Raw genomic sequence first — 21,671 nt, 5'->3', positions numbered from 1 at the left:
ATAAATAAATAAATAAATAAATAAGGACATCAGTGGCTCAGAAACGGCAGCCCCCAAAAGTGGATGGCTAGGATTCTGAAACCGTCCCTCCCTCTGTGTGGTTGGAGAAGACAGCTTGTTAGTAGGTGAGCTGAAAATAGAGAGTGGAAATGGAGTAGCAAATCAGAAACGACCTCTGCAGTGGGCGGCAGCCGGGCCCCATGGGAAGGCCTGGAGAGGGTGCTTGGATGAGTTACGATGCTCTCTGAGGTGCCTGGGAGACGGGTCCGTAACGCCCTGCCTCCCATGGGAATTAGAAGAACTGAGTGAGAGAGTCCTTGAGAAGGACCGGAGCAGGCCTAAGTTTCTGGCCCCACGAAGAGTGGCAAATATTATTAATAGTGATGGTATTATTATATCCTTTGGAAATATAGGAATGGTCAAATTAATCCCCAAATGCCTCATTCTCTAAACTACGTGGACCAGTGGTATTTATAGCACCATCGATATCACACTTCCAGTAGGCCCTCTGCCTCTTCAAGTTTGACTTTGTCCATTTGTTTTGTTCCTTGATGCTGTTTTGGTTTTGTGTTTTTATTAGTAGTAGACCTTTTTAAGAGCAGTTTTAGGTTCCCAGCATAACTGAACAGCAGATACAGAGTTCCCACATCCCTCCGCCCCCGACACACACGCAGCACCCCCATCAGTATCTTGTTCTGTTTCGTTTGTTCTTCCGGTGGGAACCCGATTTCCAGTGGGTAACATGGTTAGAAGAGAGTTTCTTGTAAGCAAAGTGGCATGCCGCCCTCAGATACCAGGAGGTGCTCTGCAGCTGGAAAGGAGCCCCATGGCCTGGCAGGCCTCTGGGTGTCAGAGGAGCTTTGTCCCAGGGTATCTGAGGGTTGGCGTCCCCACCTCACGCTGCCTTGTGCACGGCACTAACTTGGCTTTCGACGGCCATCACCCTTGAAAGCACAGAGAGCCTGGCAGATCTGTTCATTTCTGGTCCTAATCCAGGTGTTGACGTTGCCATGCGTTAGCTGGAGCTTCTTGCCTCGAAACAGGATCAACACATAATATTGGAACGTGGTCTTGGAGAGAGAGTTTATGGCCTTGTAAGCGGCCTTGGGGGTTTTAGCCTGTTGAGTATGTCAGCTACGGACAGCTTGTCTAATTCTTGGTTAATCCACAGATGTGTGTAACTCTGGATTCCAATTACTGCATTTGGCTGTCCCTTCAAATATAATGATAAAGCCTGCATAATATGGGATCGGCCAAATCATACGGCAAAAGAGGGTTTGAGTCCATTGCAACTTGGGAATGTATATTCTGACTCACCCACAAAGCTATAAAATACAGCACTAATTTTTTAAAAATTGACATTTCCACTTCCCCCTCCCCCGAAAAAACACCCCACAGGCAAAAAACTTTGTACAGCTTATGAATAGACCAATCAGTAGGAAGTTCTTTTTAAGGCTTCTCGGCATGGCTGGCTTCCCAGGGCTCACCAGAGATTAGAAAAGTGTAAGAAAGAGTCCTGACCTTTCAGATCTCCCACCACCTACAAAAATCACATAAGAAACACAAATTCAAGGTGGACAAATCAGAAAATATGGATAGGAATTATAAAGTACAGATAGAGTTACACCAACCAAGGAAAAAACTATTTTGATTTATGGTCTTACAAACTCTTATATGCAAATATCAATATATAAGTGTGTGTATATGTATGCTCTCATATACATAGATAATTTAACAAAAAAGAGGCTGTACACAATGTTTTATAGCATTTTTTATTTAACAAGGGATCGTAAATGCCTTTCCTTGTCACTAAATATGAATTTACATAATCCCTGTTAACAGTATTTCCTCGAATGATGAATCATTACTTCTATAACCCATCCCCTATGGTATATTTTGTTAGGCTTTGATAATTTATTATAATCAGCATTTTGGAATGAATATCCCTGTTGCATATGTTCCTGTGCCCTTGTCTGATACTTCCACAGAATCAAGTGTTAAGATGCACTTTAGAATCTTACAATCTGGTTTAAAAGACCAAGCACATAGATGTGAAAAAGAGAACCAGTTCATAAAGGGGGAGGAGTGTCTAAATGAGTACAACAGCTAAGAGTCAGAGGCCAGAAAGATCGTCTCATGCTTGAGTTGCTCCAGAAGGCTTCTAGAAGGACAGCTGCAAGTGACAGAAATGCAAATCAGCTTAAGTATCAAAGGCACATTATCAGCTCATGAAATTGGAGAGTCCACGTTGGTTTCAGGCTGAGCTGGGCCCAGAGTCCACATGGTGTCACTGGGCACGTGTGTGTGTGTGTGTGTGTGTGTGTGTGTGTGCGCGCACACATGTGTGTATCCACCTGTCTTGCCACTTGGTTCGGCTCCTTGCTGGGTGAGCTCACTCTCAGGCCGGCTCTCCAGGGCAGCTGCAGACTCAGGTGGTGCTTTTATCTCCAAGGGGAGAGGCCCCCTTTCCCAGCTTCTCTGTTGACCCCTGCCCGGCCCCTTGCAGACCTCTTGCCCACCCACCACTGCCTGATGGAGAATGGCGTGTTCCAGTGCCCATACGCTGTAGTGAGGCGGGTGGGGTATGTGATAGAGGCCCTTCCTGCAGAGCAGTTAGCCAAAGGAAAAGATGCTGGGAGGTCAAAATACGAGAGAGAAGTGACTCCTGAGGACGCTGGAACTTGAAGGATGAGCAGCCACGCCCATTAGAGGTTTGGGGCTGCAAGTAACAGGGAAACTCCAAATCAAATGGGCCTGTTTGCCGGTATGTTATGCTATGAAGTCCAGAGGCAGGGGGTGGCTCAGGGATCATGTGATCAATGGCTCAGTGACGTCATTACATTGACTCAGGGTCAACTTCATCTCAAGTCAGAGTTCTCTCAATTTGTTGGCCAATGGCAGTCAGGACTCCCAGCTTCCTGGTCCACAGCTGGAGGGTGTGGACCCACTCTCTGTGGCAAGGACTGTAAAGCCTTTCCTGCCACCTGATTGGCCCAGCCAAGATCATGTGCCCACCCCTGAACCAATAGCCGTCCCTGTGGAATACTGCACCCTGATTGGCTCATCAGGGTGATCTTCTCCTGGAGGAAAGGGTGGAGCCACCTTCCACATGGGAGCAAAACTGGGGTCCTATTAGGAAGGAGTGGAGGATGGATGCTGAGTGGTCAACCAACAATGGACTGCAAATAAGATCTCATTAATTAGAGAGGAGACATAGAGTTGGTTACGGTAGAGCAGTGATTTGTGGCCCAAAGGTAGAATTCCAAGGAATGCCTTGGTTATGGTTGACCAAGGGTATGGAAGCAAGACTGCAGGGGCTGTCCTGCAGGGAACAGGAGCGTGAACAAACTCAGTAGGAAGTATTCATCTATTTGTTCCTTCATTGCACATAAATTTATTGAGCACCTACTATGCACCAGGCCCTGTGCTGAGTGCTGGGGATCAATGAGATAAAGTTCATACCCTCATGGACTTTTAGAGGGGGAAAGAGACAACAAACAAATTAATCAAACATAAAATAGGTCAAGAAAAACAAAGCAGAATAAGGGGGGTGAAGAGAAAGGGAAGGGAGGGGAGTCCAAGGCCCCTTGCTTTGATTGACATTAACCCAGGGACCTGAAGGACATGGAGGACGGAGCCAAGTTGATGTGGGGGAACGTGTTCTGGGCAGAGGGAACAGCACGTGTAAAGGCCCTGGGGCAGGCATCCGTGGTGTGTTTGGGGACCTAGGAGGTGGACAAGATGGGAGGGTGGGAGGTGGCAGGCATTGCAACGACTTTTACATGGTGTCATGACTCTGACTTTAACCCCTTCCCTCCTCTCTTCCAGGCCATGTACATGTTCTATGCGCTGGCGATAGTGTGTGATGACTTCTTTGTCCCCTCCTTGGAAAAGATCTGTGAGGTATGTGTCTGAGCCCCGGCACTGCTCCATCCTCCCCCACTGAGGTCCTGGGGAGCCCTCCATGCAGCTGGGGTGGGAAGGCCAGGCACCAGCATGCTTCAGAGCCATGGGCAGTATTAGTGCCAACACATCTCCAACCTGCTTAGAGTTTCAGTGTGCAGATCCGCAGTTGGGCTTTAACCCTCACGGCCAGTGGTCCCTGCCCCATCGGGCGTAACTCAAGGTACTGCCTGTGTTCTGCTCCTGCTTTCTAAGCCTGGCTCTTCCTTTCTCCACTCCTCACTGCCCTTTCCTTCTGCCGCTGCCGTAACCCTCCCTCATGATTCGATTCGTGGGGTCCTCACAGAGTGAGAAGTCTTCAGCCATACCTCCACTGCCCTTCCTCTCCGTGTATGTGCAGAGACGCTCCAGGCAGAGGCCTGAAAGGCAAGGCGATGAAAGAACTGGCCACAGAGACCAGGAAATCAGCCCGGTGAACGCCAGGCTGAACACCAAGTTACACCCCTTTCATCTGAAAACACTTAGCATATCTAGAACTCTTTCATTCTCTTGCTTCTTTCATCTCTTTTTCTGGTTTGAAATGTAGTTTGCTTTATCTGGAAGCGTTCTGTTTTCTTTTATTTTTAATTCAGAATCCCCTTTGCAGAAGGGGTCTCTTCCCCAGATGCACTTCCTGTCCATCCAGAGCGCCTGCTCCTTCACGTAGCCTTCAGCCTGGGCTGACCCTCCCTTTCTTCCCTCCCTTCCCCCCAGTGTCCGATTCACTGGGTCTTGGGGGACAGTGGGGAACAGAAGTAGCATTTCTATTAAGTTCCCAGGTGATGTGGAGACTGCTGGTCTGGAAGACACGCTTCGAGAACTGCTAGCTGAAGCAGTTTCTTCCACGTTCTGAAGTCTGTTAGTTTTGTGTACTTAAAGCAATAAAAGAGAGTCATGCCACAGCAACCGTGGAGAGGCCCCGGGAGTGGAGGTGGGAAGTGGGAAAGGAAAATCGGTGATCTGGTCTCTGAGATGGACGCCGGCCAGCGTGGAAGCCTTTTGTCCAAAGTGATTGAACGTGAGCACAGGGTCGCCTGATGGAGAAGAGGAGAAAAGCACGGAAGCACCTGTAATCGGGCTCAGCTGTGACCTCTGAAATCCACCATTTGGTAGTTTACTCCTCATGCGAAGCGAACTACGCTCTGTCCCACACGTTTTTTTAATAGCAACATTAAGACCTCGTGCTGGAAATGTACATACAATTGTCAGAACATGTTCTCCTCATTGAGGAGACCCATAGCACCTGTGAGCACAGCCCTTGGGGAGGAATCAGGGTGAAACACAGCGTCTCGGGGCCGTGGGACGCGGGGCAGCTCCAGAGTGAGACACAGGGGCAGGTGAAGCGCTGGAGCTGGAGATATAGAGGGAAAAGGAGGTGAGAGAGTGGCTGGGCCTTGGGATCGGGGAAGGGATTGTGCAGGGGCAGGATGGGAGCAGCGGTCTCAGTGGCAACATCTTACAAGGATGGATATTTAAGCCGAGAAGAGTCTGAGCCGGTGAACCAAGCCTGGAGAACCTGGGGCGGGACTCAGCGTGCCTGCGTGTGGGGAGCCCTGAGGACGCCAGGCTGGGGCATCAGGAGGGGGCTGGGGCATCAGGAGGGAGCTGGGAAAGCTTCTGAGGACTGTTCCGATAGATGGAAAGGGTCCTGAGGCAGGAAGACCCCCCAGCTGGTGACTCTGAGCACCCAGTGCCAGGTGGCCAGGGCCAAGTGAATGAGGGGTGAAAGGGGCGGGGAGGTGAAGGAGGAAGAAGCAAAGTGAGTGAACGAAGGAGTGAGAGGAACAGGAGATCAGCCCGGCTGTGGGGTCCACGGCTAATGCCCGAGCTGGAGCGGACGCAGCAGGGAGAGGACAAACCAGCCACGGAGTGTGAGCGCTGTTGGGGTACCTGCCCGGTGAGACGGGATGCCTGGCACCGCTCACAGCCACACCTTTCACCTTGAGGTATCAGCACCTCCATCTTAGGGTCTCCTCAGAACCACATGCAACGTTTAGCTTTTCAGTCAAGATCGAGGGAACCCAGGTTTCCAGGTCAAAAGGCTCAGTAGGGCTCTGGCGGCAGCCTCTTGATGGTCATTCGAGCTGGTGGCCTTGGCCGAGGCCATGCTGCCCCTCCATGGCTGAGCAGGGAAGTGCAGCTGCGGTGCCGCCGGGAAGAGGGACCAGGGACTCTTAGCTGGGATGCCCGGAGGGAGCTGGCTCTTTCCTGACAGCCAGCAGCTTCCTTTCTGCATCAGGACTGGATGCAGAAAAGCTCCCCACACTACCCAGCCTCAGTGTCACGTGTCTTCTTGCAGATCACCTTTCGGATCAACAAACCGGGTAACCTGGACAGTTCATCGTGTAGCTTATCTTGGCGGGGCTCATCATCTCTTTGTACTCATTCTCACCACCCCCCATATTCCCCCTACCCCGGGATTCAAGACTGCATTGCGAATGGGGGTGGGTTTCAGGAGGGTGACCCTCCCCACTCCCAAAAGCCTCCATAGCCTCCTAGACTCAAGGCTTTAAAACTGCTTACCAGGAGCCTGATGTAGCCCAAGATCGTCAGCATAGTAATGAAAAAAATCAGAATGTTTTATGTAAAAATGTGTATTTGGGGGTCTCTTTAAGTAGGGATAGTTTGCAACACAGAGGGCACTGAGCTTTTAAAAAGGAGGTGGGGCTTCCCTGGTGGCGCAGTGGTTGGGAGTGCGCCTGCCGATGCAGGGGACACGGGTTCATGCCCTGGTCCGGGAAGATCCCACGTGCCGTGGAGCGGCTGGGCCCGTGAGCCATGGCCGCTGAGCCTGCGTGTCCGGAGCCTGTGCTCCGCAACGGGAGAGGCCACGGCATTGGGAGGCCCGCGTACCGCAAAAAAAAAAAAAAAAAAAAGGAGGTGAAGTCCCGCTTGCCTCACATGGCCCGTGCCCATCCCCCCGTTATCTGTGCAGCCCCGGGGGCACTTGACTTAGGATCCCTGGATCTTGTCAGAGCCTTTAATTGGAGGGAACATGTAGCCCCCTCCCTGATATTGCCCTAGAGAGGAGGTGTGGCCCAGAGCGGGGGTGGGCCGGAGAGGCTGAGATGGGGAAGAAGGGGAGGCTGAGGATGGACTGAGCTTGGGACCTGGGGAGTCACAGTCACCTGCGTTCCAGGAAAACCCCGACTGACCTGTGCTTTTGCTCCTCTGCAGCGCCTGCACCTCAGCGAGGATGTGGCTGGGGCCACGTTCATGGCAGCAGGCAGTTCAGCTCCAGAGCTGTTCACATCGGTCATAGGTAGGTGCCCACCTGGGGAACGTCTCAGCCCTGCTCTCCCTGAAGGACAGGGCCTCTGGAAACGAGAACCCTGAGACCCCAAGGGGCAGAACACCAGCCTCCCACCCGCTGGGGTTGCTGTTATTATTTTATTAAAGATGCTTTTGCTTTGCATCAGTGGGTTCCAGAACCAGTACCAATGGTTCTGTGGGACAGAGGGCCCAACAGACATTAGCAAGCTCTCTCCAACCCCCTGCTGTTTCCTGTAGATCCTGAGAACAGTCTAACGCTTACAGAAGCTCCCCTGCACCCGCCTTGGGTGCAGCCCCTCCCGCAGGCAGCCGATGTTGGTCTGTGTTTCAGGCGTCTTCATCACCAAGGGTGACGTGGGAGTGGGGACCATCGTGGGCTCCGCCGTGTTCAACATCCTGTGCATCATCGGCGTCTGCGGGCTCTTCGCCGGGCAGGTAAGACTGGCGGCAGAACGTGGCATGGGGAGGGGGAGGGGCAGCGCGGAGGTGAGTCGGGGGCCTGTCTCCCTGGAGCGCACCCACGTGTGGGCCAGAGGCCTTGGGCAGGGCGACGTGGGGTCTCACACCACAGGAGGCTGGCCCAGCCGGGACTGGAAACCCAGGCACCATGATTTGGTCTCCGCCACGATGGGTCGTGGAGTGCGCGGATCCATGTGAATAAGTAACCAGCCTGCGAATCTGAACGTGTCACACTCATTTTGATGTGTTACTGAACTGAACTAGAATGATGTAAAAATAGTCTTAGGAATGGAAATAGAGTAAATGAGAGAGAGAGAGAGAGAGAGAGAGAGAGAACAACAGATTTTCCTTTTCTGCTAAAAACAGTTTGCACTTGTCACAGTTTGGGGCGAGTTCTCTCTTTTTCGACAACGATCAAGCATTTGACTTCTGTGTCCACTTTAGCTTACTTTGGGGGTCATGAGGGGCTTTGCGTGCCTGCCTTGTATCTACAGAGACTATTCCGCTGCCAGGAGGTGTTGTGGGGCCTGTGTCCGTCTGGTGTCTGTCTTGGAAAGTCTTGGGAAGACACCCAAAGTCACCAAAGTAATGAGGCTGCTGGGCACCCGCAGCATTGCAGTGGGTAGCTGGGGGTCTGCGGCCACCCTGGCCAGATCTGATGCCCTAGTTTCTTCGTAGGGAGATTATTCAGAAACACAGTCCTGAGCTCTCTGCCCAAACAGCCAGGACTCTGTATCTTCCAGGAAAAGCGAGTTCTAGTCACTAGCCCACGAGGGTCCCCAACATGGAGTACTGAGGCACCGGGTGACCCCACCAGCCTCCTGGCTGTGGAGGGAGGATGCAGGGTCCTGCTAGAAGCAGCTGATTGGTTTGCAGGGCTAAGGAAGCTCCTGCAAACCTTCTCCCACATCCTTTTCCAGACCCTTCGTCGTGTGGTCAGGTGGCCAGGGGCACCCAGCTCAACCCAACCCTCAGGCAGACTCCAGAGTCTATAATGCCGGCTGCGCCCCGGCACCACTGCCCTCCGCATCGCCTGCTTTTCACTCCTGTCTGTCTTCCTTATGCCGACTGATTTGTCTGGGTTGCCTGGTGGGTTCGATGCTTCTGGGCAGCAAGGCAGAGCGACACCTTGATCTCGTCAGGGGTCGGCTCCAGAGCCCACAGTTGGACGCTTACTTCTGAGGGGAAGCTGCTGGGCAGCTGGGTCCATACGCGGTGACTGAGTTCCACCCAACTTGCAAGACTGAACATTTTCTTTCTTCATCCTTTCAGTCGGTTATCTCTTATCTTAGATTTTGTGGACCCACGATGTGGCGTTTTTTTTAGATCTCCTATAAATGTGGTTAGTATCGCAAAAAATGAGTGTCCGTCTTTGCTTTCGGGGCCATCTGTACTTTCTGATTCTCACCTATGAGGGCCGCCCTCTCATTGCCTCCCAGAGATGAAGCCACGTTCTGCAGAGCCTGTGGCTGTCAGCACTGTCTTAATTAGCATCGTCACCATTAGCAGTATAAGTATTAGTGCTGTCACTAGTTCATTAGTCATTGGTACCTGAAGCCTGATGCAAAGTCAGACCCAAAGGGGGAGAAGTAACGTAAAGAAAAGAAACGACTGGCTGGAAAGTGCCGAGTAAATACCACGCAACTAATTACATAGGAGATGGGTTGAATGCATTTGTGTTTCATAAGTTACTAGCAATGAGGGTAATCACTGGCTTGGTTAGAACAGAAAAGACACATTGCTTCTTGAACTTTAGCAAGTGCTGGTATCAGTCAGTTCACCCCCCCACCACCCCGGGAAGGTCTTTGCCAAGCTCATCTCACGTGATTGTGGAGAGAAACACCAACCACCACGATGGTGTTAGGAGCAGCCCATGGGATGATTCTGGGGGCCGGCCCTCCCTTCTGACTTTCCTTGTCCTGTGTCCAATCAGAAAGCTCCAAGGCCACCCAGCTCTCTTTTTCAGACCTTTGTAGAATCCCGGAAGTCTTCGCAGAGGGAGAAAAATGATGTTTTGGGAAGAACATGAGGCCGGGGATCAGACTGGCCTGGGTTTGAATCCTGATTCTGCCATTTGCTGACTGTGGAGCCTTGGAGAAGTTACTTTACTTCTCTAAGCCTCAGTTTTCTTGTCTATAAGATGGGTACAAGGGCATCTACCTCCTAGCATCGCTGTAAGGATGAAACATAACAGGTTCAGCATCAAGCAACACCTGGCCCACATGGTAAATGCTCAATAAAACTTAGACACCATGATCAGCCCTCAGAAGAATAAGGTTCCCTGGGGTCCCTGCCACTAGATTCCACCCTAGGTCCCTGCAGTAATTTGACCTAGCCGTTGACAGAACTTTTTAATGAAATAGTGGAACAGCCACAGGGTGCCTGGTGAGGAGGGACAGGAAAGTCAGGGAGAAGGTCTTCTAAATGAGAATCAAGAGGACGACGAGTTGGTAGAGCAATGAGCTCAGAGGACTGGTCCTTGCCTCTGTGTTTTCTGATCAGTGGGAGGAAAACAAAAATCTGTGAGACACAGGCACTGCCTTACCTATTGAGAAGCCTTCCCGGGCAGTGACGTTGGTGCAGAGGAACGTTAGTTACAGTGAACGATGGATACGGGGAATTGAGCTGATTAATAAATCTGGTCGTGGGTCTCACTTAGCAGTGTTATTTACATTGCTCCGCACTTTCATTTGCTGGGAGAATTACCAGTGGGTGCCCGTGGGCCTCTCTCTAATGTATCCCGGCATGAAGGGCTGCTTGTGACCAAGTCTGCTACCCATCTGAAATTAAAGTAATAAAGCCATAAGGTTTGAGTTCCTGTCTCAATTAGGGTTTTGATGAATTCGATGGAATTAAATGTCTGCTGTATTTGCAGTTTGCAAACATAACCAGTGCTTTGGTGTTCGCCTGAGGTACTTTGGGGAGTTTTACGGGACAGGAAGGAAATTGCTTCTTAGAAAGTGGCTTCTAGAGAAATGCTTGGCATCCCGCCAAGACGTTTACAGGGCTGTGGTCCTGCAAGGTTTCTTTATTTAAGAGCAAAAAATAATAACAAAGAGAGAACCCCAAGCTCTGGAGGCAACCTGCTAATGTATCTCAGGGATTGTATTGAAAGAATTTCATGCCAGTTTTGCAAAACAACGTACTTATGAATTTAAATCTACCATTCAGAGTGTATTAAGCTTTAAAAGCATAACCACAGACAGACAGTAAACAGTTTAACTGAATCCCAGATACCGGACTTTCATATTCCGGTTATTACAGGCTGTCATGAGCCCCCTTGTCAGCTCTCCTGGATCCTAGAAACATGCCTGGTGTTCTTTGGTGAGGTCCACCTAAGTTTGGCTGGGTTTACTTTTCTTCAACTAACACCCTGTCCGTGCCGGCCCCTTTATACAAACCCAGGCAGCACCCGGAGGTGGTGCCTCTGAATGGAAACCTGCCTTGGATTGGGTTTCCCCAGAAGAGAATCTAAGCCACAAGTTCAAGTTCAAGTAGTTTAGCTAAAAGGTGATCCCAGGACAGTCCAGCCAGGAAGTTGGGAGTGAGATAAGGAGGAAAATGCAGCCGAGGAAAGTGTGTTCCCAGCAAGTCCCCAGTGTGGGCAACTGGTTTGACTGCTTCTGGGGGGACTGAGAGACGGTGTAGAACACGACCTCCAAGTTATCTCACCCAAGGGGGAGGGAGCAGGGGTGTTTACCCACCAGCCTCCCCCATCATTGCCTAAGGACTGCCTTTGAGGGATGTGAATTCTCCAATGTTCCAATTTTCTGGGCAGAGGCAGGATGGACTTTGGGGTCCAGAGAAAACCCCTAAGCAAAGAGACATGTGAGGCTGGCTGTTGGAAGGACCTGAAATGGTAAAGGTGGGGAGATATGAGTGAGGTCCATAAAGCATGGCTATAAACTCAAACCTCAGCCTTCAAACATAAGCCATCCGGTGGGTCTCATCTCCAGCTCCCTGGGAGAAGACAAGCCTCAGTGCCAGGCTGCCTCCCAAGAGCTCAGGGCCAGGATGGCTCGCACATAGGGAAAGCCCTTCATGTTCAAAGTAACAGCTGCCGTTCTAGGTACTTTTGCTTCCACTTGGGATGCAGTAGCCCTGAGCTCCCATGGGAGCACAAAGAGAAATCTGGAGAATGTAAAAATCCTCCTTATATATGGATATCAAGGAACAGTGGAGACAAGAAAGTCTTGATGAACTGATTTCCAGAGAGAGGAGCCCATTGTACGTGAGCTCTGGTGGGTCTGGATGCAGGCGAGCGGCAGGACCCGGAACTTCACTGGGTGGAGACAGGTCAGCTGAGCCTCAGCAAGGGTGGCGAGAGGTGGGATGCCCTGGAGTCTGAAAGATGATCCAGGACAATAATGCTTTGATCCACCCGCCCCAGGTCTGTTGAGAAAAAAAAACACGGAAGTGAAGGCAGGGCCCACGACGAACAGAAAGAAATCATTCCATCTGCCCCATCTCCCACCTTCTCCTGAGACCTGAAATTGAGGCACCCAAAGGGAATTGGGAATTTGGAATGCCAGACCAAACCCTGATAAGAACTGAGACTGGCCCTTCCTTAGGAAGCCGGATGCCATTGGGCTGAGGCGAGGTGAGCTGACATTTGAACCCAGGCTGACATGTGAATAATCACCTCCTCCCTTTAGTCAACAGAGGAGAGAAGAGCTGGAAATTTCCAGAGGGAAGAGAACCAGTATTATTCTTCAGTTCTCACTCTTCCATACATAATTTCCAGGATGCAACAGTAAATTACAGGACCTGTGAACAGGCAGAAACAAACTTATAACCAAGGGGAAACAGCAGCAGAAGTAAACCACAGATGATCCAGATACAAGAATTGGCAGAAAAGAATTTAAACTGTCTACCGTCTATCTTAAATAGGGAAAGGTGGGAAGAATTAGTGAGGATGGGTAATTTCAGCAGAGAAATGGAAAAAATAAGAAAAACCAGATAGATGCTATATATGTTAAAAAATAATAAGTTACTATTTATTGAGTTTCACCAAACTGCAGGTACCACACTAGATGCTTTATAAATATTTATAGAAATACACCCCCTGACTTTTAAGATAGTACTGTCCTCATTTACAGACAGGGAATTGAGTATCTGGGGGCAGAGGGCTACCATGAAGTAGTTCAGCCTGGATTTGAGCCCACATCTGCTGACTATAAAATCCATTCTCTTTCCACATGGGAAGCTTATGACTTAAAAACCTCCAGATGTTATTATTGGGTTCTTATAATTATCCCTTAGCTCATATGTGTTCCTTAGAAATGTTGAGTGTAGGAGCTCGGGACAAAGCGAAGAATAGATATGTCAGCACGATAGTGGTGACCCAAGCTGGGTGATGGAAGCGCTCGGCCCAACAAGTGCTTAGGGAGAAGCTCGTCTTGTAATCAGATGGCATCGTCCTCTGCTGGGCTTACACTTCCACCAAACAGATGAGGGATTCAGGCTAAGAAACACAGTGAGAGGTCCACAGACCACCCCAGTTACCTGTACCCCTTGGTTCCTGGCTTATTGTTCCCCAGACAAAACCCAACAACAAACACATCACCTATCAAGTTCCAGTTCTGAGAAGCATCCAGTTTCCCCAAGAGACCAGGGACTGAGGACAGGCGAGGCTGAAGACCTCACCCTGCTAGTTGCCAAATCTAAAAATGGGAGCTGGAGGCCTGCCACCGCCACTAGCGTGGGGGGAAAGGCACAAGGAGGAGGACGAGTGATCTGTGGAGAAAGGAAGGGGGCAGGTGCGGGTGGAGGCCTCACCTGGGAGGCAGGGTGCTATAATATTCGATCCGGTGAGGAGCCGGAGAGGAGAATTTGTGGTGCAGAAGTAGACCAAGGCCAGGGTCAGGTCCAGCTGGTGCAGTCACTGGATTCTCCCACATTCCAGGAAAAGGGAGTTTCTCCCAGTGTCATCTGCAGGCCGCCTGCCTCAGGAGGACCTTGTTGAAAGCAGGATCCCCTGCCCTAGTCCAGACCAACTGAATCAGAAGAGCAGCTGTACCTGCTTGAACCCCATCTACAGGCTTAGCTCTGCTCAATTCTCAGACCAAGCTTGACCTTGGGCAAGAGGCAGCCCTCCTTGGGCAGTTGGCCCAGGCAGCATAAATGGTCCCCTCTTGATGCCCCCATCCTATGACTGGCTGTCTGCCTGAGGCCATCTCCCTCACTGTTCCCTGGTGTCTTTTCCCTGGCCGGTCCCCCACAAGGCCAGGTCCTGACAGAGCCCCACACCTGATCTTTCCCTGATATATGCTGTTGTTCCTGGCCCAGGGTTCCTTTAAGGTCACCCGCAGCTCTGTGCTGCTCCGTCTCGATGGCCTCTGCATCCTCATCCCAGATCCCTGTGCTCGCTTTGACTTCGGCTCACAGTACTTGTTCCTGGTTTGTTCTACTTCCTTGAAATGATCTCTGGAGATACGATCCCACATCTAGATTAGGTAAGAGGTTTTTGGTTTCAGGTAACAAAAAATCCCCAACTCTAACTTGGCCTCTTAAATGATGGAAATTTTATTAGTGTCTGAAAAATACAGAAGAAAATGGACATCAGGCATGGTTTGATCAAGACTCCAGCACCATTTTCTGTGATTCTCTTGTCACTAACCTCCTCTGTTCCCTTCCTCATACGTGTTTTCCTTCATGGTGCAAAAGGAGGGGGGGCTGTAGCAGTTTCAGGCCTCATATTTCACACTGACCAGGAAGGAGGAGAATATCTCCCCACCCTTCATCCCTCACCTGGCATCATCAAACAAAAATCTGATTGGGCCGACTCAGGCCACCTGACCATCCCTGAACCAGTCACTGTGGCACGGGAACTAGAGTTACCCAGTTGGCTTAGATCACTCAAGAACCACCCACCCATTTCCTCCTTCTCCCCAGAGGTAAGGATATGATTGGTTCCACCTCAGATATATAGCTTTTGGTCCCTGGTTATCACAGAAAGTGGATAAATGACTACAGAACAAAGCCTGTGCAGTATCATGTGCTGCCTCACTGGCTGTGTTCCCTGGGCTGATGTAGCATAAATGATCAAACACATACAGGTCCGTCACAGGTCTGTGTGTGGACATATGCTTTAATTTCTTTGGGGTACATAACGCAGGAGTGGGATTGCTGGGTCATATGGTGAGTATGTTTATAAGAAACCACCAACAGGTTTTCAAAGTGGCTGAAGCCCTTTTGTATTCCCACCAACAATATGTGTATTCCAGCCGCTCTGCATCATGATCAGCACTTGGTATTATCAAGTTGTTTTGTTTTGTTTTGTTTTTTTGTGATACCCGGGCCCCTCACTGTTGTGGCCTCTTCTGCCTCGGAGCACAGGCTCCAGATGCGCAGGCCCAGCGGCCATGGCTCACGGGCCCAGCCGCTCCGCGGCATGTGGGATCCTCCCAGACGGGGGCACGAACCCACGTCCCCTGCATCAGCAGGCAGACTCTCAACCACTGCGCCACCAGGGAAGCCCGAGTTGTTTTGTTTTAATTTTAGCCATTCTAGTGAGCATGCGTGGCACCTCGGTGCGGTTTTAACTTGCATTTCCCTGATGAGTCATGATGTTGAACATATTTTCATGTGCTTACTTGCCATGCATATATCTTGTTTGGCAAGAGTCTGTTCAAATCTTTGCCCATTTTTAAGGGGGGTTTTCACCCTCTCATTCTGTGGTCCAGCAGTGTCTGTACCGTGACACTCAACTACCCTTCTGAGACATTCTGTCCAATTCATTTCCAACTCCAAATCAGCAAAGACTAGGGCTGTTACAAATGCTTTAAAGTGATCGTGGCAATGTTTTGTTAGTTTTGTTGGATGCATTTGGGTTTGCAAGAGAGGTCCTCTGAAATGGCGCTCTTCAGTCGTGTGGGAGAAAATGGAGAGGTCATTTCCCTTTCGTCCCGCGAAGGGTGTAGCAGTAACGAGACCTGAGATGCATCGTTCCAGAACATGAGGAGGACAGCAGGAGTCTCTGTGGCTGGGGATGAACCTTCCTTCCGTGTAATTAAGTCTCACGTTGCTCCTCGAAAATGAGCGAAGGGGATAGAGTTTCAGGTCACCGTCTAGGTCCTTGGAAATGCTGCCCTCGGTGCTGGTGAGGGCTTTCAATGTGCAAGGAGCCCAGAACCTTACAGCCGTCCCAGCTGAGCGCCACCCCAAGAGGAAGGTCCATCTTTAGGGCACAAATGTCATTTTCTTGTCATGATCATGCCCAGACAGACGCCACACCCCCCCATGCTGCCTCTGGTTACAGCCAGACCCCAGCCCCACGAGCAGCTGAACCGGGGGCTGAAGGGTGAGTGGAGCGGGGACAGAAGCCTATCTGGCTGGCAGATGCTTGTTTAATTGTTTCTGTTTAACAGGCATCCCTAGTCGTCAGTCTGGCACTACTCTCACGGCTTTATACGTATCAACCCCTTTGGTCCTCACAAGAACTCTCTGAGGAGGACAGTGTTTTTACAGAAGAGGAAACTGAGGCTCTGAGAGGCCACGTAAACTGCCAGTCGTAGAACCGTTAAGTTGGGAGGCTTTTAGGGCTGTAGGGGTCCTAAAAGCACAGCAATGGGAAGATCCCCCTCCAGACCAGCTCCGCCGGGAGATCTGGACCAGAGGTCTCATACATTAAGCTCCCTCCATACCACAGCCATCCTCCCCATTCACAGCTCAGCACCTTCCCATCCCAGTAAAACCCGCCTCGCCAAGGAAGCAGAAGGGCGTGACCCGGTGAAAAGGGGAAGGTGGGCCATCAAATGCCTCCTTCACCCCAAGGTAGCATGTGTGGCATCTGCTGAACTTCCGTTCTGGTGGGTCTGGCATCTTGGGCCCCGCAATCCACCCCTGAGCTCCCTGAAACTGCCAGGCGACCCCAGGCACCCCCAGCCTGGGCACAGAGACCAACCGCCCCAGCAAACATGCCCTCTTAACTCACAGGTAGAGCCTGCAGAACTAGGGAAGGTGAAGAATTCCAGTCAGGCCCTTCTAACTCCATCCCAGGTGGAAAGTCACTGGGAAGCTTCCAGAATGTTAGCAAGTGGTGACTGTGCATGTGCAGAGGATGAGGAAGGCTACTGCATCTCTTCCTGTAGCCTGGTGTCCCCCGGAGTCCCCATCTCCCCTCCTGTCACCCCGCCCTCACAGGGCACTGCAGGGGCCATGACAGAACAGACCACATTTCACGCTTTGGGTATGACCGGCCCCCGAGGCCTGTGGCTGTCCAGTACCTAGAATCACAAGCCTGTTTTTGCATAATAATATTAACTCAAGGTGGTTTGTTTCTTCATATCATCATCTGGGAATTTAAACCTATGGTAGTAATCCATGGATTGTGTTCTGGGGGAAATGTTTATTATATTTCTTCTTTGGGCAGTAAGTCCATTCATTGATTCAACACAGCCTGCTGTGTACCAGGCACTGTTCTAGGCCCTGGTGAGACACCAGTGAAGAAAGGACAGAGTTGGAGCAGGCTGTGGGGTGTTGAATATCCAACAGGAATGATGAATGGGTGGATGGGTGGATGGGTGGGTAGACGGGTAGGTGGGTGGATGGTTGGATGGATGGATAGATGGATGGATGGATGGATGGATGGATGGATGGATGGATGGATGGATGGATGGATGGATGGATGGATGGATGGATGGATGGGTGGGTGGATGGATGGGTGGATGGATGGATGGATGGATGGATGGATGGATGGGTGGGTGGATGGATGGGTGGGTGGATGGATGGATGGGTGGATGGATGGGTGGATGGATGGATGGGTGGATGGAGAGAGGGATAGAGTCTGAGATAGTGGGATAGTGAATAGGGAGAGGGTGTACGTGTCCAGGGGTGGTCAGTGCTGTGAAGAAAAATAAAGCAAAGTAAGGATTACAGAGAGTGGGTGGGAAAAGAGATATTGATTTATAAAGGATTTCCAGGGAAGGTCCCTCTGCGAGCGTTGATAGTGTAATGGAGTGAGAAAATACTACTAAATTCCACTCCATAAAGAAAATGACACCAAATAAAATTAAATTATTTTTGAAAGACTCTGGTTCCAGCCACTGTTTCAAACATTTGAGTTCCTCTTTGAGCAGAAGGAACATGCCGGCCAAGCAGATAGACTGCCATTGCCCCTGGGATGCTGTAAAAGGTTGGTGGGCTAACCTCACAGGCTAGAGCGAGGAAAGAGCAGTGCCAAGGGCAGCAGGAAGAGGTGTGTGCACTGACCACCCCCAGCCTGGCGATGACGGGATGCATGAGGAGGCTGCAGAAGTGAGGGAGATAATCACGGTGCCAGGCTGTGAACTCCCTGAGAGCTCAGCCTCCCTCCACTGGTTCCCACTCTGTCCGCAGTGCCGAGAGTCTTGCCCGCACGTGGGGAGCACGCGGTCAATCTTTGATGCATTTACTAAGTGATGCGATACCCTTGATACCAGAGAAGGGGAGGGTTGTTGTTTGGATCAGAGAGAGAGTTCACGGTGCCCCACAGCTGGACACAAACTCGCCCAGGAGCTATTTGACCAGTGCCTGGGGCCTTAGAAGATGTGTAGGTGCATGTCACCACTTGCCATCAGGTGCCCCAAAGACCAGGTGGTTTGAAACCGTGGATTGAAACAGAACTTGAGACACAGTCTTGAAACAGATTGATTGGTGTTCTGAGGATCTCCACTCACTGCCTATTATGTGCAGAAACAGGGCATACAGAGTTGAGCAGGATGGGAAAGGTCCCGGCCCTCCTAGAGCTCCTAGACCAGTTGCGGGACACAGACAAAGAGTGTGGAAACCAATAAATGATCACACAATAGTATGAAGAAGAGATCTTGAAGGAAGTGCTTTGGGCAATGGGATGGGGGAACTGCAGGGGAAGGGGAAGGGCAGCTTTAGGGAGGTGGTCAGGGAAAGTGTCGCAAAGGAACCCCAAATCACGAAGGTAGCACTGTATGGAGACCTGGGAAAGAGAGTTCCAGGCGGAAGGACTAGTTGGGTGTTCAGATAGGAACAAGCACAGTGTGTTTGAGGGTCAGAGAAAAGGCCAGCTTGGAGCTAGTGAAGAAGTGGGGAGGGGTGTGGCTGGGAGAGAGCTCTGGCAGGGACAGATCATGGTGGGGATTCGGGTGCTGTGGGAAGCTGTCAGAGGGCTCTAAGCTGTAGAGTAACATTATCTGATTTATCTTCTGAGAAAGTTCGCTCCAACTACTCCGTGGAGAAAGGAACCCGATGGTGACAAGATGGTAGTGGGGAAACCAGTGGTGAGGCGTGAGTTGAAATCTGGGCAGTAAATATAAGAAGTGGTTGCTGGATTTAGAGTAATTTTGGAGGTGACACCAAGAGGATTTGCTGGTGGATTGGAAATGGGGGTGATCGAATGAAATAAATCAGGGAAGATTCTGGGATTTTTGTCCTGAGTGATATACATGGGTCCTGACCGTACAAATGAGAACAAACCGGTCATGAGAAATTTGGAGAGTTTGTTTACAGAGAATAGACAGCCCTTTATCTAACATATTCTGAAGTCTCCCATGGTGTGTCAGATCCAGAAACATGGTAGGGTCACTGAAACACACTGTGAGATTGTTTTTAATTGAAAGTTTGGTTGGCCATCGGTTACTCACTGGCCACTTGGCTGGGTGGCTTCTGTCACCAAGAGCCTGGCTCAGCCTTACCGAGCAGCCCCCCAGCTCTCTCCTGTTGGTGTCACTTGTGGGGAAGGACCTCATTAGCTCCTTCCAGGATCCCAGACACAGGGATACCTGAGTTCTGGACAGCAGTGCCCGTCTTGTGCCAACCAGCCTTTGTGAATTTACAGTTGGCACCTAGGAGCTCGTAGTTGTGATTTTGCATATGGTGAAGCTGGATCAGAACAGTTGAAATCCACAGCAGGTAACCTGGTGTGCCTTGACCCATCATAATTTCCATTGTCCCCTTCCCCCGCCCCTCCCCCTGCCCAACCTCGGTCCGGATAGAGCAGGGATATTTTATCAGATCATACTAGGCTGCGGTACCAGGGGGTTGTCCAGGCTCTCTGAGTTCCTGACGAGCCATATCCCTACCCGCGAATTCATCAGGCAATAGGGACTCGGAGAAGCAGGGGAGGCGACCAAGGAAAAGTTTGTTCTTTTGGTTTGGGGGGCTTTTTTTTTTAATATAACAAAATACTTTTCTGGTCCTTTCTTTTTTATTCTGGCCAATCTCCATTTATTTATGTGAAGTAAGAATTTATTCCCTCCTCAACCTGAATCTCCAAGAGAAAGCAACAATAGTCATTAACGTTTCCAGATAGTGTACGGACCATCTGGGGCAACAGGTGAGCTCATGTACCTAACGTCTGGCTTTTACAGGCAAAGTGAGATGGAGCAGAGGTGGGCCTGGGGCTCTCGCTCCCCTGACTCAACCACAGGGGATGCTCTTTCCATGGCAATGAGGGGAACTCTTCCTTCCTTGTAGTGGGCATACATGAGTGCCGCTCCCCGGGAGACGGGAAAGAAAACAGCCTCGTGGGCTTTATTTGTTTGTGATTATTTTTCCAAGGTCAAGCTATGGCTACAGTTGTTAGAATTAAGGTGCTCAATATGGTAGCCAGCATCTGGGAGATTCACGGGCTAGGTCAGCTGTCAGATAACATTAGACCCTTGGCTTTAATCATTTTAAGATCTTGGTCATCATACTGTAAACCTTATTTCTTACCCCTCTTTCTCTACCTTTGGTCACTGCAACGTGCAGCTTCTAAAAACAGGTGTCCCAGCATCCCATGTCATCTTCGTTTCCTCCCCACCCCTTTTTTAAAACAATATACAGCTTTCTTCTGCCCCCTATCTATTTTTCTATTTACTTTTATTTTAAAGTAAAGACAGTTTTCAGATTAATAGGTAATCTTTATTGGGATCTCAGCTGAGTTGATACAAGATTATACGTATTAACTTGTTTTAATACTTATATCTACCATGGTGTAGATATTGGTTTTCTTCATTTTATAGATGAGAAAACAGAGCCCACAGAGGGAGGTGGGGAAACTTGCCCCAGACCACACATCCAGGAATAGCAGAGTTGGAGCTCAGAACCAGGCAGGCTTGTTCTAGAATTTGTGTCCTTAATCTCTATGGGACTCTGTAAACCAGCAGAGCAAAACAATGCAGAGCACCGCCCCCACCCCCCCCAGCCCCCGTGGAAGGTCGTAGAACTTGTCTCATGATTGGAGGAAGAGGCAGTCCTAGATTGTCAGACAGCTCTTCTGTCTGGTCTAGATGTCCAGGGCATGTCCAGGACATCCTTGAAACCTTTTGTTTTAGAACCTGTTATAGAAAGTGCTGAGACGGGTGACCCGGGGGAGGGTGGGTATTTCCAAGTGAGAAACAAGATGTCTCCCTTTGGAAACTGAGACTCTTTTCTGAACGACGTTCACACCTGCCCTGATTATGGAGGGTCCTGGATGTGGTGGAGTCCTAGATGGATTTTAAGGCTCTTTCTATCATCAGCTTCTAAAACCAACCCAGCCCCGTGAGCTTCCCTAGCACGAAGCGGTGGAGGGCGAGCCCTTCATTGTCCCATGTTGGCTGGCATTGCCCTGAGTGACGTGTCCGGCCCACCCTGCCCTTGTTCTCCATTCTCTCTTTTTTAAGGGAATCAACTCTGTTTCAGGGACGAGGAGGAAAGATCGAGGGGACAGCTAGATGGGTTTTCACTCATGTAAGGGAGGCAAAGGTCAGGCGTGTCTCCGGTGAAGTGTTTGCTTTCCTTTTTGGCATCTCTCGCACTGCCTCTAAGGCCCCCGTGAGCCTTCCTGAGAGAAAGCCTCAGTGCCTTCCCCACAAAGCTGTGAACAGAGCGGGGACAGGAACTCTGTTGCTCTTACCCCAGCGGTGGGTCACCTTCCGCCCTCTCTGCCTCTCCCTGCCCCTGGCTCCAGCCTCCAGCCCCCGCCAGCTCCACCTCGACAGACGCCAAGTGTGATTTAGAAGGAAAAGAGGCCTTACGAATAATCAGGTCTCTGGCCCCGGTTTGTCCGGGGCTGGGGC

General features: G+C 50.5%; 1 protein-coding gene across 7 annotated transcripts in view; it reads left to right on the top strand.

Annotated features, from left to right (window-relative positions):
* SLC24A3 (solute carrier family 24 member 3) overlaps window positions 1–21,671 on the top strand; it is a 461,722-nt gene that overhangs the window by 326,387 nt on the left and 113,664 nt on the right. For all 7 annotated transcript variants that reach the window (XM_049699116.1, XM_033429397.2, XM_004270413.4 and 4 more), the window contains exons 4-6: window positions 3,829–3,903; window positions 7,120–7,204; window positions 7,547–7,650. In XM_049699116.1, the coding sequence (XP_049555073.1) occupies window positions 3,829–3,903; window positions 7,120–7,204; window positions 7,547–7,650 (264 nt within the window). The remainder of the gene's footprint in view (window positions 1–3,828; window positions 3,904–7,119; window positions 7,205–7,546; window positions 7,651–21,671) is intronic.

This window comes from Orcinus orca, chromosome 16 (genome assembly GCF_937001465.1).
Source record: "Orcinus orca chromosome 16, mOrcOrc1.1, whole genome shotgun sequence".
Classification (NCBI taxonomy): domain Eukaryota; kingdom Metazoa; phylum Chordata; class Mammalia; order Artiodactyla; family Delphinidae; genus Orcinus; species Orcinus orca.
The sequence above is the reverse complement of the archived record's forward strand: the minus strand, read 5'-3'. Positions and strand labels throughout refer to the sequence as shown.